At 40.9% G+C, this 27,387-nt stretch overlaps 2 protein-coding genes across 2 annotated transcripts; both read right to left on the bottom strand.

Moving 5' to 3' along the window:
- Positions 1–204: 204 nt before the first annotated feature.
- LOC137674371 (matrix metalloproteinase-27-like) lies at positions 205–7,446 on the bottom strand. Its single transcript, XM_068419674.1, has 10 exons — positions 7,327–7,446; positions 6,753–6,991; positions 5,996–6,144; positions 5,770–5,898; positions 3,585–3,746; positions 3,289–3,412; positions 2,497–2,627; positions 2,113–2,272; positions 514–617; positions 205–305 (listed from the first exon to the last, which is right to left on the bottom strand). Exons 1-10 carry the CDS (start codon positions 7,429–7,431, stop codon positions 205–207), a joined length of 1,404 nt encoding a protein of 467 aa, XP_068275775.1. The 5' UTR covers positions 7,432–7,446.
- A 6,029-nt stretch (positions 7,447–13,475) lies between these two features.
- On the bottom strand, positions 13,476–27,048 carry LOC137673575 (interstitial collagenase-like). The gene is made up of 10 exons (XM_068418466.1): positions 26,944–27,048; positions 18,808–19,052; positions 18,381–18,529; positions 18,166–18,291; positions 17,285–17,446; positions 16,794–16,911; positions 15,991–16,124; positions 14,811–14,970; positions 13,790–13,890; positions 13,476–13,576 (listed from the first exon to the last, which is right to left on the bottom strand). Exons 1-10 carry the CDS (start codon positions 27,046–27,048, stop codon positions 13,476–13,478), a joined length of 1,401 nt encoding a protein of 466 aa, XP_068274567.1.
- Positions 27,049–27,387: the final 339 nt, after the last annotated feature.

The following is a 27,387-nucleotide window of genomic DNA, read 5'->3' as shown; positions in this document are numbered from 1 at the left end:
ACTTAATCAGGGGAAAAAAATTCAGTTTTGTTCTAGCCTTTGGAGATACAATTACAGCTGACATGCTGATTTATTAAAATAGTAGACATATATGAACACTAGTCCTGTTGCCTCTTCTGTATAGCAGTATATATATGAACAACCTTTGAGAAATCTAGAATGATTTTTATTCTCATTTGCTGTGTGTAAGGAAGTTTAATGTTATTAACAGTTAAACCAGCTGTTACTCTTTATTTCGCGGATAACTTTTTTAGCAGTAGGGTCGAACTCCCACTGCTTCGATCCATGGAAAAAGTAGAAGAATCCTGGAAATAAAAAAGTAAAGCATTATTTTATGGATACAAGAAATAGGTTCATTCTGACAAAGCAGGGAACATCATCTTTGTACGCACAGGAGAGCATCTCTTCAGTTCTGTCTTTTGCAGGATACAGCAATAATGACATTCATCATAACTCCAGAACTTATGTTCTTTACAAGTAAACTGATTTTATTTAAAAGCTCATTTAATTTACCTTTCTGTTGGAAAACAGCATCGACCTTCTGGCTAATTCCTGGAAAGTCATCGACTGTCTGTCTAGGATAACCCTTCTCCATGGATTGGCTGTTTTCATCAAACCTAAATCATATGAAGGAAGACACATAATTTTACAGAGTTTAGACATCAATTCTGCAAAGAATTAACCAGCTGCTGAAAAGTTAATTGTATTTTGTACTGTTTTCATCTGTAGTTTGACTGATTTCACTAGGATTACAGAGTAAAGTTATCTACTCGCACAAATGTCTGCATACACTGACCATTGTGTTTTCCAAAGGCAGGCACCGCTCCAAAGAAGCATCTAGAGTGAGACAAATTGAAGGAAGGCCCACATTTTTGACAGCAGGGATTTGACAGGCAGTACGTGGAAACTGGCCAGGCTGATTCCCGCTATAATGACTGTGCATATTTATTGCATTAATTTTAAACTCCTCTTAGACTTTGACATAATATTGTATATAGACCTCTACCAGCTGACAGATTTAGATGGAGGAAAGGAAGCTGACTTATTTCTAATGCAATCAAGTTGTTCTTAACTGAGCCAGGCCAATTTTTATAAATTTTAGATGGAGCTAAATTTGGGGGCTGAAAGGAGGACATAAAAGGTTCTTGAAGATTTGAGGAACCTCTCAGGAAAAAAGCAAGCAAACAAAGAAGCCTTTGTTTACTTCTCCTTGGATACAAGAAATACTTTTCACAGGGACGTGAGGCTGAGAGAATGGGTTACTAGATAAGAAACCCATGCTGTGGTTTTCTTACATGCTTTTGTCTTGTGACCAAAGCAGTAAAATAACGATGCAAGATATTGTAAATACTCTTTCCAAAACTACCAAAACCAAAGGACAGGAAATGACATGCAGCTGAAAATCCAGCTGACACTGTATGTCTCACTGAGGAACCCCACAATTAGTCACCATAAAGTCTGTTTGACCCACACACGCTCCTGGTTGCCTGCAGAAGGCTTTTGCAGCCGTTGTCCTTGCACACAGGAGGAATCTATCAGCTTCCCAAAGACGACTTTTTGCTTCTGTTTGCCTGGTATTTAGGTATCAGGAATCACTCATGTCAGCTTGGGAACAGGATTTAAAAGAAGCATGTTGCAAATCCGATGCTAACCAGCCAAAGAAAGGAAAAAGAACTATCACTTCTATCTCTCTAAAAGAGTTAAAATAATCCAGGACTTTTCAGACATCAGAGAAATCCGGCACAAGCCAGCCCAGCCCAGCCAGCAGAATCTTTCAGAGCTTTATTTTCTAGAGATACTTTTGTCTATTGTATTTGTAAAAATTCTCTACATGCTGGAATATTTTAATCTTCCAGGCATAATACATCAAAACAGGTCCATATCTTGAATGCCTGTTTCAGGACACCTTTAAGCTCTCACAAGTCAAAGCTATATTCTTCCCCCTGCACAGGAGTCAAAGAAACATTTCTTTGAAAAGTAGGATTACTGTAGTTACCTAGTTACATATAGTTACCTGAAGGTCTACTTTCTCTTTTATCACATGGACAATTTTAATTATATTCAGATTATATTGGCGTCAATCATAAGAAAACATTTGTCAATTTTTCTTACCTCCAGTACTTGTCACCTATGAAGAAGTCTGTCTTCCCTGTATTTTTATTACAAACAGCTGCATCAATTTTCTTGACACCTTTAGGGAAGCCCAGTGTGTTGATATTCTTTGGATAACCAAGCAACACCTGATATCCACTGATAACCCAGAATTTATTGCCTGTTAAAAAAAAAACCCCACATTTTGTTTCACCAGTGATTTTGAGACACTAAAAGAAGAAATGCACTCCCTTAGTGCAGGTTGTAGAAAAACCAGATGAAATCTCATGGTTTTTTTTATTTATGTGAAAAGTGAATTTTATGCACATATAACTACCCTCCCTTCCTCCCATCTTCCCACAAAATTAAAGGTAAGAAAAATTTAAAGAAAGTCTTATACTTCACCTTTGAAAAATAAGATCTGATCTTTCATGTTCTCATACGCAGCTTGAATACCAGATGGCAGCGTTGGCCAGAAGGCAGAAATTAATTCAAGTTCAGCTCCTGAGTTATCAGGATAGACTCGCCATAAGTGCCTGATTTAAACATGAAACAGCTTTTGCAGTAAGTAACAAACCACAGACATTTCTATATATGCACAAGAATGTGAACAACGCTGTGACTTACAAGCCCTTTCTTGTCAGTGGAGCTACCTGGGTTGATGTGTCAGAAAGGAAAACACTCCCCTCAGTGAGAACTGAGGCTTTTTTTATTCTGGCTTCTTTCTGGAATTACCCTTCTCATTGGTACTGATTGATTAATGGCATCAGTTACAAGTAGCTGAAAAATTCTGGTTATTCCTGTACCATATAAGAGAGGTACAGGGTTCCAGATGAGCCTGACTGTAAGTTATTCTTTGTATGCCTGGATGACTTTGACTGGAGGAGAGATTGGTCCAACTATATGGTAGAAAATACTAATTTCTTAGGGATTGGTTGTAGCATTTATTCAAGTCACTGCTTGGCGTCACCATCTATACATTTGGGACTAAATTGTTTTCTGTAAAAAAAAATTAAGCATGTTTTTTCAGGGGATCCTGAAAAATGTTAATATAACTCATATCTGCTAATAGTTTTGTTTCCATTTGTCTCATTATAAATCCCATAATCATAATCATGTGAACTACCAACATATTCCGTCTTTGTAGAAATCATGAGAAATAAACCTCACAGAGACAAATGTCGTATCAATATTTACCTGCCCTTTAGAAAAATGACTTCTCGTCGGAGTGTAGTTATAGCATCAAATGATATCTCGGAGCCACAAGTTTTAGGTGAGGTAGGGGTGGCTGGCCTTTTATCTGGGGCATTCGGTCGAGATCCTAAGGGGGACATTTTAGAAAGGATACAACAAATTTGTAGAAACAATAAGGTTTTCATATATAAATGCATTTTTGATATTATGAGAATACAATTATTTTTATGGAGAATCATTGTGAAAGAGATTATTTCTCTCCTGATTAATTCTTTTTTTAAGGCATGGATTTTACTCACCATAAATGGACTGAATGCCACTTATATCATCTGGAGAGAGGGGAAATTCGCTGGGGCTGACGTAGGCATAATTGGGGAACATCAAGGCCCTCTGGTCATTAGAATGGGAGAGACCCAGGGCATGGCCAAACTCATGAGAAGCAACGAGGAACAAGTTAAACCCTTAAAAAATGGACAGAGAGAAGAGATCAGTCTAATTTGGATCTGAAAATGGTTGATACACTGTGAACACAACAGGGCTACTGCTCAGTGACAGTTTTCACGCAATATATTGAAATTCACTAGAGTATGCATATAAACGTATAGTAAACATATATTTTGTATAGAATAAGGTTATGTTCTTCTCCCACTAGAGGGGAGTGACTTGGCCCTCTTTCCTGCTGTTCTTTCTGTTAGTGTGTGGCATGAAAGTGTTTGTGTGGCATGAGTAGATGTCTGGGGGTGAGTGTAGGTGCAGCTCTGAGGAATGTCCTGGCAGGGTTTCCTGGCTGAGCTAGAACAGATTAGATAGTGAGTCAGATCAAACTAACAGCTCTCCAGGGCAAGGATAAGACGATACACTCCGTGCTCACTTGAGGTACGAAAGTGTCACTCTGTGTCACCCTCCCTCCTACAAACCTGAGAAAGAAAGATGAGATCATGAGTAGACAAGGAAAAACATAATGTTAGCAGAATGATTTAACTTTCTATTGTTAGGACTTCCAAGTGTATGGGTTCTCTATATCTTTGTCAAATAAAATATTGGTTTAAAATATTGTGCTTATCCATGCTCATTCTCAGTGAAATATGTTAATACACTAAATAGATAAAAATGGTATTTCCTTCAACATGCATCCCTCCAAGTAACACGCCTTTCTGAATTAGGGAAGAATGATCATCTGCCCTGCAGACCAAGAGCCAGCAATATCAACAGACTTAGTGAAGATCACAAGCCTGTGGCAGAGCAGAGGATTGGTCATTGATTGCCGAAGAAAGCCTGGCTGAAGCCAAGATTTCAATTTCTCAAAAAAACAAACAAAGCCTCAATTTTTCCACACATATTTCCAGTCCTTCCCTCTCACGAGCCTTCCAACCTCTCCAACGAGTTCTGCAATTCCTGGTCATTGGAGCCGTGCTGTTGAGGAACAGCAGCAAAATTGGGGTTGACCCATTCGGTCCTAGCGTGGGGGAAGCATTACAGTTTATCAGCATGACATGTCCACTCCTCATCCTTCATTTTTTTTCCACCACAGTAAACCCACATCTCTCCTTCTCGTGCAGTGCTCTTACAGCACCTTCCTGTTTGTTAGCTCCGTGCTTTTCCTGCAGTGTGACCTCGATTCTCCTACTGCAGTTATCCTCTGCAGTTTTCAATCCCCAAAATGGGATGAGAAAAGAGTCTAAAGTACAACAGGGTAATGTGCGCATGTACCGATGGACGTCAGAGGCAGTATATGCTGTATGGCCAGCCTGGAGGTTGAGGGGAGCAAACAAGTCCCAGCTAGATGGTTGAGCACTTGGTGTTCCCCTCTCTTCTGGCCTACAACTGTGTTCAGCTCTACGTGCTTCATCTCAGCCCATGGGTGGCCTGAACAGCATGTTCAGACTCCCAGCTGCTGGCAGGCAGCTGAAATTGCTTGGAGAATGCTTTCATGTATAAGCCCATCCTAGCTTGAATACAGAGTAAAGCTATAACAGCCTATAGTTGGGCCTATCTTGGTACTATTAGTGAAGACTCTTCATTATCACTGGTAGCTGTAATGATTTTTAGGTAGTGAGGATCTCCTCCGAGAGCTCCTCAAGGCATGGTGTGCTTCCTCTGCAGTGTGTGATAGTGCCAGGCTTGGTGCCAGCATGTGCACCAGGAGGGGAAAAAGTTAGAAAGCATTTACCACGGGTTGTGAAACTTGAGTGGGCACGGGCCCTATCAACCCCCAGGTAAGAGTGGCCCATGTCTGTAGCATTTGTATCTGAAAAGGGTTGTCCCATTGGCGTAATTACCAGTGTTAAATAAGAAGTGGAGTAGATCAGGCTGATGTTACATCAGCGTCATTGTAGTTATCCCAGTTGGAGGATGGCCTGTAATATCCTCAGACTGCTCTTATGGTTAATGCTGTGTTTCATCTCAGTCTATTCCTTCACATAAATAAAATCAAACAGAATTTTACCCATCTGCATAACACTTCAGAAACTGTTTTTTACCTACCAGCTGAGCCTGTGGTCCAGTCTTCATCCTCATCAAAGTGCACATCACCACCAAAACCATTGCCAGGTGGAAAGGCATGGGCGAGGACACCAAGAGGGCCATCAAAATAACGAGGGCAATGTCCATGAGCTAAATTATACGATGTTGAAACAAGATTGAGTTTATGGCATGACTATTGGCAAATCTTTAAATTAATCTTACCATTGGTATGCAGTCAGCGTATTACCTTTGGTCCCAAAAGCAATCATTATATCTGCTATTCCCTCATTAACACGAGTGAAGATCAGTGGGGTGACAGTGCTCCACACTTCAAATGCCTTCTGGATTGCTTTATCCACATCCTCTTTGCTCATATCTGGTGTGTGGTTCACAATTCTACAGTTATGAAGGTTCAAGTAATAATACTTAGTGTTTGCAGAAAAAAATTCTCTAATATTGTTAAGACGATGAACAGAGATGTATAAGAAGAAATTTAACTTGCAGTCCAATAGCTCCCAAGATTCACCTTGGACTCAGTGAGTTTGAGGAATGTCATAACTACCCAACATGTCTTTTTCACAATAATAATCGTGTACCTGGTACCAGTTTTTCTCAAAATGGCCCTTAGCCAGGAGGTTGTCTCTTAAGCATGAAAAAAATAATCTCCTCAGGTTTCTGTGACTACTAATCTGTTGGTTTTAGCAGATTTTGAATATAAAGGGGCTTGTACAGGGTGCAATTGATATTTCTGTTTAGCTCACAGAACATTTGTCAGGAGTGATACATGACAGGCAAAATTATGGTTGACTCAGAAAATATAAAATACACAGACTGATTCTCAGAAATCCCTCTCAGGAATACGCAGAGCTAACAGCTGGGGAAAGAGGAACATTTTTGTATTCCCAACTGGAAACAATTGCTATAGAAGTTATATTTAAATATAACAAATGTGGATACCCACAACCCCAAAATTTAAACTCAAAAAATAATTATCTAAATACTACCTGTATGTCAGCTTGTATTTTTTCCATCCTGGCAGAGTAACACCATAGAGACCCACATCGGGAACTCCACACCTGGGTTTCTTCATCATTTCCAATGTCTCAGTGTCTGGTTTTCCAGTCACTTTCAAACCAAAAAATTGTTGCATTTTCTGAAGTTTTTCAGCTGTGGATTCAGCATTTATTTTCCATCCAAGTTGATTTGGATCTGGCTCGACAGCATAGAACTTATTTAAATAGTCCTAGCGAAAAAATAAAGCAAACACATTTCACATTTTGATCTGTTTCTTAAATAAACACCTTAGGACTGCTATTGTTTGTGTACTTTGCTGGCAAAACCATCCGCCTGTGATTTTGGAGCACAACAGATGTTTTCCTGAGGATCGTAGCTAAACAGAAACAGACAACATTGTCCCTGACTCTTATTTACTTGATATTTCTAGTTTGTTTGGGCAACAGAGTTCTGTGTTAATAGCATTGTCTCAGAAAGACAGCTAACTGCTGTGTAGCTGGAACAAGCAGATTATATCTAAAAAGAAAGGACTCAATAGATCTGAGATATGGACAGTGTAGTTACCTGTACAAGCTTTGCATCTTCTTCTTTGTTCTCTTTCTCTATGTGGACAGGAAGAGCATTAGAAACAGCTGCACACGTTAAAAGCAAAAGTGAAAGATCCTTCATTCTTACTCTCGTCTGTGTCCTGGTAGGAGAGCAGTCTGCTTTCTGCTCCGTGTGCATCCTCTCTTGCATCCCAGTTCATACGGTTATGGAGTGCTTTGTAGAGTCAGCTGTAGACTGACTCAGAGTTTATCATGCTCTGATTACCTCCACATACTCCACAACACTGTGCTGGCTGACACAATAAAACTTAATTAAACCCGTCTGATTTCACAGACATCTGAAGTCAGTTAGCATTTGAATACTCCTAAGCTGCTTGGCTACCGTTTCAAAACTGGAACTCAATTTTAGTTATTTTACGCAGATTTTAGCGAACTTGAGCAATTTCACACCAGATGAAATGGCAGACAAATGCAAAACCTTTTACTTGGCCCAGACTCAGCTGTGTGAAATGGGCCACCAAATGTACAGGGACACTTAACTCTTCTCAGCCTGGAAAATGAGTCATGCACCAGATATGAATCCCATCAAACAAAAAAAACTTTGGAAGTAATTACTGTAAGCAGAAAGTTTTCTTTTTAAATTGATCCATAAAGTGAGACTAGATGTTTTGGAAAATGGATGAAAACCCCAAATCACTCCCCACCTTTTCCCTGCAACTTTTTGAAAAGGTGTGCTTCCTTTAAATTATACTGGTGGAATCCAAGATATACATAAATGAAAAAGATTTTGCCCTATAAATACAGCCTAAAGGATGTGAATAATCTTGTATCTCTTCATTTATCTAAGCTAGCTATCTATCTCTCTATCTAGCTATCATCTATCTATCTGCCATTTCATCACACAGAATCACAGAATCACAGAATCAACCAGGTTGGAAGAGACCTCAGGGATCATTGAGTCCAACCGCTGCCCCTACACCACCCTATCAACATGACCATGGCACTAAGTGCCATGGCCAGTCTTTTCTTAAACACATCCAGAGATGGTGACTCCACCACCTCCCTGGGCAGCCCATTCCAATGTCTAATAACCCTTTCCGTAAAGAAATTCTTCCTGATGTCCAACCTGAACCTCCCCTGGTGAAGCTTGAGGCTGTGTCCTCTTGTCCTATTGCTAGTTGCCCGGGAGAAGAGGCCAACTCCCACTTCACTACAACCTCCCTTCAGGTAGTTTTAGACAGCAATAAAGTCACCTCTGAGCCTCCTCTTCTCCAGGCTAAACAACCCCAGCTCCCTCAGCCGTTCCTCGTAGGTCAGACCCTCCAGACCCTTCACCAGCTTGGTCGCCCTCCTCTGGACTCGCTCCAACACCTCAACATCTTTCTTGAAGTGCGGGGCCCAGAAATGGACACAGTATTCAAGATGCGGCCTCACCAGTGCCGAGTAGAGAGGGACGATCACTTCACTAGACCGGCTGGCTACATTATTCCTAATAGAGGCCAGGATGCCATTGGCCTTCTTGGCCACCTGGGCACACTGCTGGCTCATGTTTAGCCGTCTGTCGATCAGCACCCCCAGGTCTCTTTCCACCGGGCTGCTTTCTAACCACTCTTCCCCCAGCCTGTAGAGCTGCATGGGGTTGTTGTGGCCGAAGTGTAAGACGTGGCACTTGTTCTTGTTGAACCTTATGCCGTTGGTCTCGGCCCATCTATCTAACCTGTCCAAATCCCTCTGAAGGGCCTTCCTACCCTCCAGCAGATCGACACTGCCACCCAGCTTGGTGTCATCTGCAAATTTGCTGAGGGTGCACTCAACCCCTACATCTAGATCATCTATAAAGATATTGAACAGCACCGGCCCCAGAACTGAGCCCTGGGGAACACCGCTAGTGACCGGCCGCTAGCTGGACTTTGCCCCATTCACCACAACTCTCTGGGCTCGGCCATCCAGCATCAGGAAAAGTTTCTTCAGTTTAACCACAGTAGCCACAGGGGATATGATTATTTTCTGTGTTAAGTAATTCAAAATAAAGGAAGTTTCAAGAGTCACACAAGCTGTGACAAATTATGGGATTTCACCCTGTGCTGGCCAAGGATCTTCCTCTTCCACTGGCAGCAAAGGGAGCTGAAGGTGTTTGACACCTCAGAAGAGCTCTGACAGCATGTACTCAACATTTACAAAACAGTTGTACGAAATACCCTCATGCTGGACTGTGGCTTTTTCAGGAAATCCTTGCTTCCATGTTTTTGGCTTTTTTGCTGTCACTTGCAGCCAACTTTTCTCCAGTTGGAGGAGTTAATGACGAATTTTCTAGCCCAAATTTCACAATGTAGCCTTGTTAGTTAAACTTATTTGTTAATGGCATTTCTCAGCTACCATAAAAAACCAAAACAACACCCCTTCCCGTAATTTGTTTTTATTCTCATTGTATTGTAAGGAAGAGACCCGTGAGGCCTGGATCCCATTCAGTTCTGTAGCTGAGGTACAAACAACAAATTTTCTGAGATGGGCTGAACTGATACTGGAAATGACATGTCTGTTTATCCAGAAGGACAGAATGTCTTTTTTGAGATCTGTCTTACGTTTTTGAATGGATATATTAATTTACCTCGAAGGTTTTAAAGCTAGAAGGAATGACCACGGTGTTATTATCTGACTACGTATATGGCGTAGGTCACAAAAGACAAACCCCTGTTCAGTGGCTTTTGCACCAAGTATGTTTTCCGGTAGTGCTAGAACACCTTTTTGGAAAACATGTTTTCACTGATATGAATTTAATTTTGTAAAAAATCAAGGCAGTGCTATGAGCAGATTTGATATGAACTGGGAGAAGTGATTATCTTTTTTCCCACTGTGGCTGGCCATCAGATCCCAACATCTGTCTGCTGTGTAGCAATGGAATGATAAAGACAATGAGAGCAGCTAGGTTAAGAATAGTTACACCTAACTTTGTACATTTATTAGTTAAACATTATTCTATAGAAAATGGAGAAATACATATCTCTGGAGAGTGATTCAACCAGCTCTCTTAGAATAGGATGAACTGGTCTCTATACATGCTCTTTCTGTCTTTATTGAACATAGAGAAGCTTAAACAACTAATTTAGACTACATTTCTATTTTCAGCTAACAGCTCAAGCTACATTAGTGTTTACTCAGAAGACATTTGAGTGACAGATCATGCAGGCCTATGTCACTCAAAGCACTTTTAGGGTTTTGCAACTTGACCACCTACACAACATAGCAGTCAGTTCCCACTGCTCATGGGAGAGAGGCCTGAGCACGTTTTTTCGCAAGAGATATTTCACAAATACGCCTGTCGCTGGCCTTGAGGCGTGGGAAAAGAAGAAGCTGTATAAGAAGCTGCTGGTTATGATTTCCTAGTGCTTATCTTTGACATTGGTTAGAGTTGGTCGATGCTGGTCTACCTCGTGACTTCTTTTCTCATCCTAGAATTGTTTTTATCCAGACTGCAGTAATATGACATATGTTTTAACCCAGAAAGCTTGCTGCCTCTCCTCATCACATCGGTAGTACCAAGTGATGCTACACAGAGCATCACAGGAATCATCAATACTGCTGCATAATGGTGATTTTAACACAATGCCAGCAGGGATTCACCTTTCCTAAGTGTTCATGACATGGGTGGCTGCATGTGAGTTAACTGTCTAAGCTTGCATTATATGTACAGAAATCTGATCAATATGGTCAGATGGCATCTAGAGAGCATTTCATTTGACCACAAGTGGGAGGTAAACTTAGGATGATTTGTACAGCTCTGAGGAGCTCACCAAATGTTTTGACCAACACTATAGACTATGATGAGAGCCTAAGATCACACAAAGCCACTCTAAGCCTGAGATCACATGAAAACACCTAGGCTGCGATTAAGCTGCCTAAACAGTGTTTTGCTGTGCTTTTGAGACAGTCTAGTGCACCTGAGACATTGACACAGGCCTGGTGGCTGTGACCTAGGGCCTAGAGAGGACATGTGGCTTCTAGACCGGTAGTTAGAGGCCAGCTGGAAACTTTCAGGCACCTTACTGGCACTAGATACCTGTTCAGGCAGTTGACTTGAGCCACTACCTTGCAGGCTCAATCCTACCATAGGGTCAACAAAGCTGAAACATTACTCCGCTTGAGTGAAAAACATAAGACAGTGTCAAATGGTTCAAATAATGTATTTGACCCTTGGCAAACCTTTAGCAAAGACTGCAGCCTGTGAGAGGGCAGGATTCAAACACCCAAACATAGATGTCTGGAGACAGTGTAGGCTCTGTGGAGTGCTGGTCTCCCAGAAGTCCTGTTTCATACCTGCATGGGTGACTTGGATACCCTACAGCATCTCAAATGCACTAGACATGTTTAGGGAATTGGATTACTGCCTGGGCAAATCTGTCTTGGTTAATAACAATATGGGCTATGACTACACACAAAAACAATAACCAGACACTAGGGAGTGGTACGGTACTCTACCATAGTACAGTAATTAACAAATAGGACCATAAACTTATTGAAAAAGAGTAAGAAAATAACAGGTGACTGTGTGGACTGGGCTGGAAACAACACCCAGAGTCCAAATTACTGAAAGCGGTGCTTGTGCCAGTGCCTGCAGGCAGGCGAGAGCAGCTGGCACCAGATGTGCCCTCCTCCTAATGGTGTGGCTGGAATGGAGCAATCGCCACACTCACGTAGGTAAAGGAAAAAAATCACTCACATAAGTATGGGGAATATTTCTCACAAAGAAATCACTTCATTTTGAGCTCTCAGTCTTCCTGGTCAAGTGAAATCCACAAAAAAAATCTGATTTACTGTAATTTAATTTTATTATTATTGTTTTATAATAATTTTAAATATTTTATAAAGAATATAATATATTCAAGATAATTTTCAATTACACAATTTCCTATATTTGAGCAGTATTTAGGCTAATTTTTACTCCTGAATTTAAGAAGATAAGAACTACCAAGCCTGTTCTTTATTTATGAAAGATACAGTTTAAAAGATACAGTTTAACAGGCTTCTAATACAGACAGGTAAGTACTAAAAAAATTGAACAGCTAGGTTTTTATAAAGTTACATGTTCTTTTCTCAAAATTCAATTACTTCTACTACAGTAACCTGAAACCTTCCTCTGAAGTATGTCAAATAATACAGATGTAGTATGAGCTAATACATTTTGTTATGGTCATATGGTTGCAACTAGATGACCTTTAAGGTCCCTTCCAAACTAAACCATTCTATGGTTCTATGATATGGCTTCTAATGTTATCAGCTGAGCTACAAATACTAACGAGAAAGTAGATAACCCTTCAAACACCATTTTAATTCAGGATATTTTAGAAAATTGCAGTTAAGCTGGAAGTCAAGCTTTTTCATGAACTTTTTGTTTCAGAAATATTTTTGGACAAGAGTTTTTCTTTTTTAAGCAAACTTCTTCATGCTTTAACCCACTGAAATTAGGAGGGATTTACTAACTACTGGAGTAGTAAGCACTTGAGTGAGCCTTGAGCAAAAAGGGTTATTTATCCGTTATATGATGTAGCTACCTGTGATAGCAGGGGACTAGTTTCAGTGGTTTCAGGGGTCCTTTCTAATCTACATTTCCAGGTTTAAACCCATTTCCTAAACCCTAAAACATGAGGAAAAAAAACCCATCTACACTTGCAAAGACGTACACTCTGGAGGGAAGACTAGGAGTGGAAGCTGGAGAAAGAGGAACAGAAAGTGGAAGCGTGATTTGTAGACTGATGCTAATGAGCCCCAACTTGCCTAATTACCCATAGGATTTTCACCAGGGCCTGTGTGCAGTGATGGAGTTCAGAGCCAGCTGGCTGCTCCTTTCTCTGGCTTTGGGAAATAGATCTGACCTTTCATGCCAGAATACATTTTTTAGTGCTTGGAAGCTAGACTTGGCTCTTGAGTATTAGTGCAAATAAGACACCAAGGACACAAGGAAGTGACAAACACAATTTATTAGGAAACTTTAATGTAGCAGGTGAAATTGTGATAAATTATATAAATGTATTTGTTTTACAATAAATAATTATTAAGACTATACTCCCACAGAATCTGGGCAGAAATCCATTCTGACCTGATAGTCATGAAATGCTGAAAAATTCAGCACATAAAAACATACAGTGTGCATATGGAAAAACATTGCGATTAACAATTAAACCAGCTGATGCTCTTCATTTGGCTGACAATCCGTTTGGCACGAGGATCAAACTGGAACTGAGTTGTTCTGTGGAAGAAGTAGACATAGCCTAGAAATAAAATTTAATCCAATTATATTTCATAGGTGACTTCTTTTCAGTATTTTGGAAAAAAAACCCCAACATAAACAGTCCATGTATACTTGCTATTTTTCATTTCCATCTCATTAAGGTTAATGAAAACAGGTTTTTGAAAACAAATGCTTCTATCTACAGAAGCCCAAATATTCAAGTAAATCCATATTAAAGATGTGTTTTACTTACCATCTTTCTGGAAAGCAGCATCAACTCTGCCAATTTTTCCAAAGTCGGAGAATATTTTCCTGGGATAACCAGGATCCATGGTTTTTTTGTTTTCATCATATCTTAACACAAGAAACATCATTTCAATTTGTGAGGAAGCAGACAATATTTTGAAAGTCCAAAGCAAATTCATACACATATGCAACTCTGCTGTTACTAAGAAGTCTTATAAAGGTTAGTTAAAGTAGCTTTTTTATTCTTCCTATTACATATTAAGGTTCTCACATTATGAATGTCTTGAGGTTTGAAAATCCTGCCTTAGGTAAAGTTTGTAACAAGGCTCTCAGGGACCTTGGGAATGCAGCCCAGGAATATATTCATGCATTTCTGGCCTGTCCAGAGCCTTGGCCATCACTGGCACATAAAATGAGTTTCTATTTCGAGGCACTGTATATACAGTTCAGTATAAAAGCAAAACATAAATCTTGGGAGTAGAAGATGGTAGCACAGTCTTGAAACATACTTATATTAGTGTCAACCATGTACTTCTGAGACAAAATTACTCTCTGAAATTTGTCATGAGCTACACTTAAATTATAAATATGACCAGCTGTACAATTGGAGAGTATTTACAGTTTGTTCATAGAGAAATTCAATTACAACACTTTTTATTAGCAGTTCATTTTGTTTGAAATGGGAATGAAAAGTGGACACTATCACAACATTGCACAGAAAAACAGCACTGTTGTGAAGAAAAAGTGAATAATTTACTAGAAAATCACTCTTTTATTGGGTAAATGTTTCATTCAGTTGGAAGCAACTACATTCCTGCCACAGGAATCTAATGAATGGCAAAAAAATCCTATGGAAAAGTTGACATTTCCTAGCAAATGCTTAAAATTTTTAAACTTCCAGAGAATCATGTTTAAATTTCTGGAATATACCTGGTTTAAACATCATTGCACTTGAATTTTATAATAATGCATCAGTCCTCAGAGACAAGTGAAAATATACCTTCTGGTAAATGAATATTAAATCTTACCTCCAGTATCTGTCAGCTATAAAGAAGTATGTTTTTCCTGTGGTTTCATCACTGTAAGCTGCATTAACTCTTTTAACAGTCTTTGGGAACCCCAAACGATAGATTGATTTAGGGTAGCCAGGTGCAATGTCATATCCCCTGAGAACCCAATATTTATCCTCTGAAAAATATAAGAACATTTAATTAGTTTTTGCTATTTATAAACAACATTTAGTTGTGTTTTAGATGGGTAGTAAACCTTATTCCTTTCAGTTTATTACTTTAGAAAATGGTTCTAATTCTTACACTAGGACTACATCATGAAGACAGTGGAAATGTCTTTTGTTTTTATGAGTAAAACATTAGAATCATATGGTGTATAGACAGTAGTTTTCCCAGATTTTCCTAGATTAACATAAAGTATTTGTCTAGGTAACAGCTTGGGGAGGGCTGGAGGCTGATGAGTTAATCCACTGACATTGGATTGGGATGTTGAGTTTATTAAATTCCTGTAATATGCTGTTTGATTATAGAGACATATAATATTTTAAAAACTAGACAATGTGCTTTAAATTAAGTTATTAAGAAGGGCATATGTCTAATCAAAATGCTTTGGTAATTTTAGATGCAATGAACATATTAATATAAAGTAATATATCATGTACTGTAATATGTGCATAATGAAGTTATTTGAGACATTTAAAGCATATTTGAGACCTTTAAAGAAAAGGACTGATTGTTTTTTCAGTGAACAATTTTCCTCTTACAGTACACTTTTCCACCAACATTTGTTTTGTTTTGTTTTTTTTTTCAAAATATCACAAAATGCTAATAAGCATGTCAGTAACAGTAGTGTACAAATGCCTGCATTTGACAACTGAATTCAGCAAAAATCTTTCTTCACAAAGCATAATGCTTTTACCTGAAGAGAACTAGACCTGAAGAAGGGAAACTATTTTAATGTCTTGTTTTTCAGAGCATTAACTATAACAGAGGGGCAAGTTTTCAGGATTATGACCTCTGGAGACCCCTTACAGCACTATAACTCTATGATGCTCTGGTTTAATTATTTGCAGGTTTGTCAGATTCTCTGTTTCACAGATCTTCCTTTAAAAAACACTTTGACTTCTATAGTCACATAGTTTGCAAAGGAACAGGGAGTAACTGGTTAGAAAAAGTAGAGAATTTCAGATTCCATTACCTTTAAAAAGTAAAACTTCATCCCTCTCAATGTTTTCATAAGCAGCTTGAATTCCTGATGGTAACTTTGGCCAGAACAGTGAGATAAAATTGAGCTCTGTCTCTGTCCTTGCAGGATGTTTGCGCAGCATATATCTGGTTTAAACAAAATTTATGTAGTAAAATAGTTCCACTGCTATCATAAGTGCAAAACAATTAGTATAGCTCCTGGAGTAAAACAGGAGGGAGATGGGTGTGAATATCTCCCTCCATTGAATGTAAAGGAAATCTAGAGTGACTTCACTCTTAATTTTAGTACCTCAGTTACATGCCAAAAATCAGGCAAGATTAATATATTTCTCTTCTATTCCCTTCTATTTCTCTGCAGGAGAGGCAGGCTAAGAACTGGTTTCAGTAACCACCTAACAGAAATCTTTCTACATAACAGTGCTTTCAGTTCTGCCCCTGCTCTTGTACTGAGGACTAGCAGAAAGGTTATAGTGTAGGACCCATGGACACATTGCTGAGGGATATATGAATGCTCTTGCTTTGCTATTAGTTGAATCGAGTTCAGAGACAAGTCTGTCACAGGAGTGGCCGCAGAAGCAGAATAGTTGGAAAACAATCTACAAGTCCTCATCTGCTTCACTGCTCTTGTCAGCTAGGGCTCTTGGGGTTAATGAGAACTCTCGCTTGTATAAATACATCATGGTTTTCTAGTGTTTTTCTTTGTACTACATTCTGAAAGGACAGTTTTCCCTCATGGATTACAGATTTTTTTTTAAAATATTTTAAAGAGAAAATATATAAGCTTTTTGTTGTTACCTGCCCTTGAAGAACATTATTTCTCCACGTAGGGTAGTAATAGCATCAAATGTCAAATTTGGGTCACAAGCTTGTGGAGTTACAGGTCCTGTTGGCTGCACAGCAGCATTAGACTGTCCTATAGGAAGAATATTTTATCTTTTAGTACAGAGAAATATAAAGACAGTGTTCAGAAGGTCTCTGAGGACACCAAGAACCTTCTTTACAGAGAATGAGAAGGCATATGGTTTTAAACGAAGGGTCTGCCTGTCACTAAAAGCAGGCTTTTCATGTTGATAAAACTGGTTCAGTTTATCTTTTCCAGAATTAGTTTTTTGCAGAACTGGGCTTCAGCTGAAGTTAGCTTCCAGGAATTTTCTCTCTTTTGTTATCCATTGCTCAGCAACAGTTAAACTTCTCATTTTGGTGGGATAAGTGTATTTTAAATATATTCTTATTACTGTTTACCAGCCTCCCGAGTAGAAATGTTAAATAAAAATATTTTTTCTTACCATAGATGGCTTGTATGCCATCAATGTCATCCTGAGGAAGAAGGAATTCATTGGGGTCTGTGTAGGAGTAAGTTGGATACATCAGTGCTCCAGGATCGTTTGAATGAGACAGACCCAGCGAATGGCCAAGCTCATGGGCAATAACAATGAACAAATTGTATCCTGTAGGATAAAAATCATAAGAAACAAGATAAAATCTGTTTTAGTATTTGGCATAGTTGACTAAATGGGAAACACTTATGCATCCTCCCAAAATACGCTACAAGTACAAGAGAGGCAGTAAGTAATGCTATCAACTCAAAAATATTGTAACAGAAGACCTATATGTGTACTTAAAGAATGTCAGACCTTAATTGTGGTCTCATTGTCCTTTCTCTAGTGTCCTTGTGTCTTAAACACAAACCCTGTTTCTCCTGCTATCACATAAACTGCTCAGATCAAGGATCATGCCAGCAACATGTGGAGGTTCAGTGATCCAACAGAAAAAACCCTTCAAAATAAACCCTGAGATGACAGTTTTGGTGATACTCGCATACCCTAGTTAGTACCAAACTTCGAAGTGCTAGGCTAAGAAAGATAAAGGATTTGACTTGAGAAGTTTACAGCCAGGTCTTCCTGCATCCAAGTTTTAGGCTTCATCTGAACAAAAAAAGTATTTTTAAGTGCTTAGTTGCCATTATAAACCACTATGACCTATAGATCTCTTTTCTGTGAATTGATTCCTACAAATGGCAAAAAAGGGAGCAAAACAATTTCAAAGGACAAGTTCTGCCACTTTTGCTCACTTTTTGCCTGCAGTCAGGCTTATGAAATAAGCATCACATGAGCTAGGATTGTACAAGGTAAAACTGCATAAATGAATCCAGTTACAAAGTCCTTACCTCTTCCATCTTTTGTCCAGGCTTCCTCCTCATCAAGATGCACATCACCACCAATACCTTCACCAGGCTGGAAAGCATGAGCCAGCTGCCCATTGGGGCCATCAAAAGGAGAGTTGTCGCGGTGGTCTAAAACGAAGAGTGAAAGGATCAGTTAGAATCCTAAATTATTTCTATGATTGCAGACATGATTTACTACATAAAGGTATCAATGTTACCTCTGTAAGCAAAAGAGATCATTATATCTGCTTCTTTGTCCTCAACTTTTTGGAATGTCAATGGTGTCACATTGCTCCAGACACTGAGAGCTTTTCGGATTGCTTCTTCTACATCAGCTTGTCTCATCTTTGGGGTGTGATTCAAAATCCTTCAAGGCAAACCCAACAAATTATATATTGTTAAGAATATAGTATTTTAGCTGAAAAATAATAACTTGTTCAAAAGTCAGAAATCTTAGACTTATCTTTCATGAATGAAAATTAGTAATGACTTCATTTTAGATACTTTCTTGTAGTGTGCCTGTCTTTTTCCAGAAATCAGTTTATCACTCTGAATGTAAGTATATGGCATAATGTACTCACTTCAGACCCCCCAAAGCTGGGATGCTAGATTTATAACTTTTTGAACCAGATTAGGAAATGTTACCTGTATGTCAGATTATTTCTTTTCCATTTGGGATTCCCTGCTGTGAACACATATTGCCCTATATCAGGTACACCACATCTGGGTTTTTTCATCATCTCCAAAGTGTCAAGATTAGGTTTCCCGGTCACTTCTAGTCCAAAGAATTCCTGCATTTCCTTGAGCTTTGCAGCAAGGGGATTTTCACCCTTGTTTCTTAAATGAGGCTGGTGATCCCTTTGAAGATTGTAGAAATTCTGTAGATAAGTCTGAAACAGAATTTAAAAAAAGAAGAGCATTGTGGCATATCAGTACTGTCTTCAGTCACACTTAAATTTTCTAAGTTATCTTGAACTATTCCAATATCACCATGCCCAATGTTTACCAGAAGCCAGAACAGACTGTTTTCTCCAGGAACTGGCGTGAAGAGTCAGACAGGACTTACAGATTTCACACAGTTTTCTGAATTTATTGTTTCACTGATGGAATATATGAAGAAATGTCCTTGAAGTGTAATATTTACTATTAATAATTAATTCCACATTTATTTATTTTGCCCTGTTACTGTAACAGCAAAACTTATGAGGAAGCTTATAACTTCACTGGTCTCACTCAAGGAAATAGAGATTGGCAGTGAGACTCTACACAGCTAGGACTCCCAGAGAAGCAGGTTGTCCTGGTTTGGCCCAAACCAGGCCAATTAGTCTTAGAGAAACCAAGGTCACTGCTAAATTCCTCACTGCTTATGAGTGAAGAGCCGAAGGGGGCTCGCACCTGCAGGGAGGAGCGGACAGGGCAGGTGACCCAGGATTGACCAATGAGGTATTCCATCCCATACATGTCATTCTCACTTTCCTATTTATCACTAACCCACTGCCTCCTGGAGGTGGGGCCCAGGAGGGAGGGGCCCTCCTGTCTCCCACTGATTGGTACCAGCTTTGCCAGTTTCCAGTTAAAAGCCTGCAGGTGTGATGGCAGAGAGCTATTGCATTTTGCCCTCTGCCCGTGCTGGGGGGAGGTACTGCATTTTCCCCTCTGCCTGTGCTGGGGGAGCAACTCTGCCTGAGGAGGATTTCCAAGCTCTCAGTCTTGGCTTTGTATATATTTGTATATATTTGATTATTTCTATTACTATTGTTATTATACTCTTTTTCATTATTATAGTTTATTAAAACTGTTTTAACTTTTCAACCCATAAGTCTCTCTCCCTTTTCCCTTTCCCTTAGGCGGGGGGAGAGGGTTAACAGAGAGCATCTGCCACCTGGTTAATAGCCAGCCCAGCTTTAAACCGTGACAGATTAATTGGTGCCCAACGTGGGGCTCGAGAGAAGCTCCAACAGGTTGCTCTGATAAGTTGAATCCTGGCTCTGGTGGGAGGAGACCCAGAGAGCTCAGCTGAGAGAATATCAGATTTCTTCCTTTGAGATTTACGAGGGGTTGGAAAGTTAAAACAGATAGTGAAGATGGTGATGTCATTTTTGAATGCTGTGTTATCTCATCTTTTTATGGAGTTTCTTTCACAATTGAGTATTGCAATGATGCCTTACCTGCCGTGGGCACTGTGTTATTGCTTGCTTCTTATGAATGTTTACATGCAGTTTAGCAGTGGGCGCTGGTCGAAATGTATTGTTTTGGTATGGGGTTTGATACTGATTTATGCTGTGATAAACTGGGCAGTTAATATTCCGATCTCTTATCTCTATGACACAATGATGGGCAGCTTTAATCGTGAATCAGTAGCAGCAACTTCATCTGCACGCTCCAGGCATCCTTTAGCTGATTCTGTTAATGATTACACTTCCAGTTTTACTTCGGGAAATAGTACCTTCTCCTTTTCTGCCAAGCTGATTCCACTAGATTTTGCGAAATTAGGATGGTGCTGTCTAGGTGGCATGTTTTTATTTTTGGTTGTCCTGAATGTGTTTCTGATGTGGGATAAGATTAAATATCGGTGCAGGGACAGTTGTAGGTGTTATGCAGCCACCTCAGATCCTACAGTGTGTACTGCCGCTACAGCCACTAAACCCACTGAAGCCTCGGCAGCCTGTACCACAGCTGCTACACCCCCCAAGATGGCCACTGCAGCTACTCAGACTCTCAGCACTCCCAAGACAGCCACTGCATCTACTCAGACTCCAGCATCTATCGAATCTGTACCAATTGCTCCTGTAACCAGGAAGAAATACCAAAAGAAATCAGCTCGTGAAGTGAAGGATGATGACTCAGAGCCTTCTAAGGCAGAGCCATCATATGACCCAGGTGAGGGCCCTTCTCAGGCAGAGTTAGGGCCTGACACAGATGGGGGTTTCCTCGATCGTCCTTTTAAAGCAGACCCATCACAGAAGAAAGGCCCTTCTAAAGCAGAACTATCACAAGAGGACTCGGATGTAAAGATAACCTACCACTCCTTATCCCTGAAGGACCTGAGAAATATAAGGAAAGACTTCAGCCGTTATGACGGTGAACCTATTATTACCTGGTTGCTCCGATGCTGGGATAATGGGGCAGACAGCATGCAATTAGATGGCAGAGAAGCCAGACAGTTGGGATCCCTGTCCAGAGATGGTGGTATTGATAAAGCGCTCGCAAGAAAGTCAAACACTGTCAGTCTCTGGAGGCGACTCTTGTCAGCTGTAAAGAGCAGGTATCCCTATAAAGATGATGTTATGAGCCACCTAAGCAAATGGACCACTATAGAAAAAGGTATTAACTACCTTAGAGAACTGGCTGTGCAAGAGATCATTTATAGACACCCACGGGACATTGTAGATCCTGTAGATCCTGATGAAGTGGAATGCAACCGATCCATGTTCCGGAAGGTTGTGAAGAATGCTCCACCGACATATACCCATACATTGTCAATATTAGTCTGGGGAGAAGATGCTATGGCACGTTCTACTGTGGGCGAAATGGCTAACTGTATGCGACAGTATGAAGATAGTATTTCTTCCCCACTGCAGGCCCGTGTCTCGGCTGTGGAAAAACTGACTAAGGAAAACAAGGACTCATTTAAACAACTGTCAGACAAACTGTCCATGATCGAGAATAAACTTGACTCTCTACCTACACAGGCGCGCATTGCAGCTGTTAAGAGAAAACGTTCTCCTACAGGACCAGCTCAAAGGAAACGGAACACATCACGAGGTATCCTGTGGTTTGCCCTGCGTGGTTATGGGGAGGACATGAACAGATGGCATGGACAACCTACCAGTACCCTACAGGCACGAGTACGTGAGTTGCAAGCTAAAAGAAATACCAGAGAGAATTTTTCTAGAAGGATGGCTGCTCCAGTTACCAATGAGCAGGACCCCAGTCAGGGTAGATGGGCCTCAAATCATTTTTTCCCAAGTGTGAATAGGAGAAATGAAGGTCCAGTCCCTGTGAGCAGCATGAATCCATTTCTTAATTAGGGGGGCCCTGCCTCCAGCCAGATGGAGGAGAGGGACAACCGGATTTATTGGACTGTGGATTCGATGGCCTGGCACATTAAAACCACAAAGGTATCGAGCCCTGGTAGACACTGGTGCACAGTGCACCCTAATGCCATCGGATCATAAAGGGGCAGAACCTATCAGTATTTCAGGAGTAACAGGAGGATCTCAAGTGTTATCTGTATTGGAGGCCGAAGTGAGCCTAACTAAAAATGAATGGAAAAAGCACCCCATTGTGACTGGCCCAGATGCTCCGTGCATCCTTGGCATAGACTACCTCAAGAGAGGGTATTTCAAGGACCCTAAAGGGTATAGATGGGCCTTTGGTATAGCAGCTGTAGAGACTGAGGACATTAAACAGCTGTCTACCTTGCCTGGCCTCTCAGAAGATCCTTCTGTTGTGGGGTTGCTGAAGGTTGAAGAACAACAGGTGCCAATTGCTACTGCCACGGTGCACCGACGACAATATCGCACCAATCGAGACTCCCTGATCCCCATTCATAAACTGATTAGACAATTAGAAAATCAAGGAGTGATTGGCAAGACTCGCTCACCTTTTAATAGTCCTATATGGCCAGTGCGAAAGTCTGATGGAGAATGGAGATTAACTGTGGACTATCGTGGCCTAAATGAAGTTACGCCACCGCTGAGTGCTGCTGTGCCAGACATGCTAGAACTTCAATACGAACTGGAGTCAAAGGCAGCCAAGTGGTATGCCACCATAGACATTGCTAATGCATTTTTCTCTATTCCCTTGGCACCAAAGTGCAGGCCGCAGTTTGCTTTTACCTGGAGAGGTATCCAGTACACCTGGAATCGACTGCCCCAGGGGTGGAAACACAGTCCTACTATTTGCCACGGACTGATCCAGACTGCACTAGAAAAGGGTGGAGCTCCAGAACATTTGCAATACATTGATGACATCATTGTGTGGGGAGATACAGCAGCAGAAGTTTTTGACAAAGGGGAGAAAATAATCCAAATTCTTCTGAAAGCTGGTTTTGCCATAAAAAGGGGCAAGGTCAAGGGACCTGCCCGGGAGATCCAGTTTTTAGGGATTAAATGGCAAGATGGGCGTCGCCAGATCCCGATAGAGGTGATCAACAAAATAACAGCTATGTCCCCACCAACTAACAAAAAAGGAAACACAAGCCTTCTTAGGCGTTGTGGGTTTCTGGAGAATGCATATTCCAGATTACAGCCAGATTGTACACCCTCTTTATCAAGTGACCAGAAAGAAGAATGATTTTCAGTGGGGCCCTGAACAACGACAGGCTTTTGAACAGATTAAACAAGAGATTGTGCATGCAGTAGCCCTTGGACCAGTCCGTACGGGACAAGATGTTAAAAATGTGCTCTACACCGCAGCTGGGGACAATGGTCCTACCTGGAGCCTCTGGCAGAAAGTGCCAGGGGAGACTCGAGGTCGACCCCTAGGATTTTGGAGTCGAGGATACAAGGGCTCCGAGGCCAATTACACTCCAACTGAAAAAGAGATACTGGCAGCATATGAAGGAGTTAGAGCTGCTTCAGAGGTAATTGGTACTGAAGCACAACTTCTCCTAGCACCTCGATTACCAGTACTAGGCTGGATGTTCAAGGGTAAGGTTCACACTACCCATCATGCAACTGATGCGACGTGGAGTAAATGGATTGCATTAATTACGCAGAGGGTTCGAATAGGAAACCCTAATCGCCCAGGAATCTTAGAAGTGATCATGGACTGGCCAGAAGGCAAAGACTTCGGAATGCCACCAGAAAAGGAGGTGACACGTGCTGAAGAAGCCCCACCATATAATGAATTACCAGAGGATGAGAAGCAGTATGCCCTGTTCACCGATGGATCCTGCCGTCTTGTAGGAAAGCATCGGAAGTGGAAAGCTGCTGTATGGAGTCCCATACGACGAGTCACAGAAGCCACAGAAGGACAAGGTGAATCAAGTCAATTTGCAGAAGTAAAAGCCATCCAGCTGGCTTTAGACATTGCTAAACGAGAAAAGTGGCCAAGGCTGTATCTTTATACTGACTCATGGATGGTGGCAAATGCCTTGTGGGGGTGGTTAAAGCAGTGGAAGCAAAGCAACTGGCAGCGCAAAGGGAAACCTATTTGGGCTGCTAAATTGTGGCAAGATATTGCTGCTCGGCTAGAGAAACTAGTCGTGAAGGCACGTCATGTAGATGCTCACGTACCTAAAAGTCGGGCAACTGAGGAACAACGAAACAACCAACAAGCGGATCAAGCTGCTAAAGTGTTCCAAATAGATTTGGACTGGGAACACAAAGGTGAACTATTTTTAGCTCGGTGGGCTCATGACACTTCAGGTCATCAAGGGAGAGATGCAACATACAGATGGGCTCGTGACCGAGGGGTGGACTTAACCATGGACTCTATTGCACAGGTTATCCATGATTGTGAAACATGCGCCGCAATTAAGCAAGCCAAACGGTTAAAACCTTTGTGGTATGGGGGACGGTGGTTGAAATATAAATATGGGGAGGCCTGGCAAATTGACTATATCACACTCCCTCAAACCCGCCAGGGTAAACGCTATGTGCTTACCATGGTGGAGGCGACCACCGGATGGTTGGAAACATACTCTGTGCCCCATGCCATTGCCCGGAACACTATTCTGGGCCTCGAAAAGCAAATCTTGTGGCGACACGGCACGCCAGAGAGAATTGAGTCGGACAATGGGACTCATTTCAAAAACAGTCTCATAGACAACTGGGCCAAAGAGCATGGCATTGAATGGGTATATCACATCCCCTATCATGCACCAGCCTCTGGGAAAATTGAACAGTATAATGGGCTGTTAAAAACTACCCTGAAAGCAATGGGGGGTGGAACCTTTTAAAAACTGGGATAAACATCTGGCACAAGCTACCTGGTTAGTTAACACCAGGGGATCTATCAATCGAGCTGGCCCTGCTCAGTCAGACCTTCTACATACAGTAGAAGGAGATAAAGTCCCTGTGGTGCATGAAAGGAATCTATTGGGAAAAACTGTCTGGATTCTTCCTGTAAAGGGCAAAGGTAAACCCATTCGTGGGATTGCTTTTGCTCAGGGACCTGGATGTACTTGGTGGGTGATGTTGCAAGATGGTGAAGTCCGATGTGTCCCTGAGGGTGATCTGATTCTGGGTGAGACTATTTAAGTCTGAACTGTATGTTGTTACTGCATAAGTGTCTTTCAGGTTAAGACAGTGGTGATGAGACCGGAGCTAGCTTCATCAAGTGGCGTCCAGTAACCTCCTCGAGTCTGACATCTTTAACCTGCAACCCGTGGGCACGAACCATGACGAAAGAGAGACTGCTAGCCAGAGAGACTGCTGAGAGACTGCTAGCCAGATGGAAACCCACAATCCTGAACCAAATGAACTTAATGAACTTTTTGTATAGAGAAGAATCATAAACTACTGATATGTATATATATATTTGAAAATGAAAAGGTAGTGGTGATCTGAGTATGACGTGAATGGTATGGAATAAGGGGTGGAATGTCCTGGTTTGGCCCAAACCAGGCCAATTAGTCTTAGAGAAACCAAGGTCACTGCTAAATTCCTCACTGCTTATGAGTGAAGAGCCGAAGGGGGCTCGCACCTGCAGGGAGGAGCGGACAGGGCAGGTGACCCAGGATTGACCAATGAGGTATTCCATCCCATACATGTCATTCTCACTTTCCTATTTATCACTAACCCACTGCCTCCTGGAGGTGGGGCCCAGGAGGGAGGGGCCCTCCTGTCTCCCACTGATTGGTACCAGCTTTGCCAGTTTCCAGTTAAAAGCCTGCAGGTGTGATGGCAGAGAGCTATTGCATTTTGCCCTCTGCCCGTGCTGGGGGGAGGTACTGCATTTTCCCCTCTGCCTGTGCTGGGGGAGCAACTCTGCCTGAGGAGGATTTCCAAGCTCTCAGTCTTGGCTTTGTATATATTTGTATATATTTGATTATTTCTATTACTATTGTTATTATACTCTTTTTCATTATTATAGTTTATTAAAACTGTTTTAACTTTTCAACCCATAAGTCTCTCTCCCTTTTCCCTTTCCCTTAGGCGGGGGGAGAGGGTTAACAGAGAGCATCTGCCACCTGGTTAATAGCCAGCCCAGCTTTAAACCGTGACACAGGTGACTACTGCTAGAGAGTCAGCACTTGGCAAATCATGCCATTTATTTTTAGCTACAAAATATTATATTAGGAACCCAGGTCTTCCTACTAAATTTCAACAATTTTGTCTCCAATAGCGTTGTGTCTATGTAAGTGTTGTATTTCTCCTGTATTTTCCTTTTTTTCAAAGTATTCCATGAAAGATCCATTCAGCAAAACATTGAAATACATGCTTGATTCAAGCAAGTTTCTTCCCTTATGTTACTGAGACCAGTCATATCACAAGTTTCAAAGCACATTCTGAAATGTAAATTGTTGCTGAGTTTGACTATTTCTGCACAGCCACAGAGCCTTGCTGCTAGAACTCATGCTTCGGTAGTTTTGTTATTACTTTGCTGACAACATCAAAAGTGAAGTTATTCAATATTCAGATAACTTTTGGGTAAACAAGTTCCACATAATTTCCACACATATTCTAGATTGATAGGAAAAGCTTTCTCTTGAAACCTCTGCAAAATGATACATCTTTAATTTCAAACCATATTCTGTGAAAATAATTTCAGTTATAGTTATCTCTCGGACTTCCTTATGTTTCACTTAGAAATGCACTGAAAAATATTTACCTCTACAAGCTGTAGGGTTTTTCCTTCATCTTCTGCTTCTGGAGCCACAGGAAAAGCAGAGGAGATGGCCACATACAGCAACAGGAGAAACGAAATGGTCTTCATCCTCGTCTAAGGTTCTCTGCCTCAGTTTCACTTCTGAGCTATTGACCATGCTTCTCAGCTCTGTTTATATAGTTAATTTGTAAATCAGTGACAGTATGATTCATGCTGTATAATATCCTCTGATTAGTACAAATGATGCATAAGAGTTTCATCATCAGATAGTGACGCAATGTGTTTAACTAATGTTATTGTTCTTATTTTTCCTGATCATTCTGTTTCACGCAATTTTGTAGTGTGCTTAATAAATAAGGAAATGCTTTTCAGGTAAAATGAGCTAAATTTAATATTTTTTTTTAAATCAAGAATTTAGACTATTTATGGCACAAGGTCTTGACAATG

This window comes from Nyctibius grandis, chromosome 2 (assembly GCF_013368605.1).
Source record: "Nyctibius grandis isolate bNycGra1 chromosome 2, bNycGra1.pri, whole genome shotgun sequence".
Taxonomy (NCBI): Eukaryota; Metazoa; Chordata; class Aves; order Nyctibiiformes; family Nyctibiidae; genus Nyctibius; species Nyctibius grandis.
This window is presented reverse-complemented; position numbering and strand designations above follow the sequence as displayed.

Excerpts from the sequence above, each read along its gene's own strand:
- LOC137673575 (XM_068418466.1), bottom strand. The coding sequence starts at position 27,048 with ATGAAGACCATTTCGTTTCTCCTGTTGCTGTATGTGGCCATCTCCTCT. Across the intron at positions 18,530-18,807 it reads AGAAATAATCTGACATACAG|GATTTTGAATCACACCCCAA; the intron begins GTAACATTTCCT and ends TTTGCCTTGAAG. Across the intron at positions 16,912-17,284 it reads TGGCATACAAGCCATCTATG|GACAGTCTAATGCTGCTGTG; the intron begins GTAAGAAAAAAT and ends TTCTTCCTATAG.
- LOC137674371 (XM_068419674.1), bottom strand. The coding sequence starts at position 7,431 with ATGAAGGATCTTTCACTTTTGCTTTTAACGTGTGCAGCTGTTTCTAAT. Across the intron at positions 6,992-7,326 it reads AAGATGCAAAGCTTGTACAG|GACTATTTAAATAAGTTCTA; the intron begins GTAACTACACTG and ends TTTTTTCGCTAG. Across the intron at positions 2,273-2,496 it reads TCAGATCTTATTTTTCAAAG|GCAATAAATTCTGGGTTATC; the intron begins GTGAAGTATAAG and ends TTTTTTTAACAG.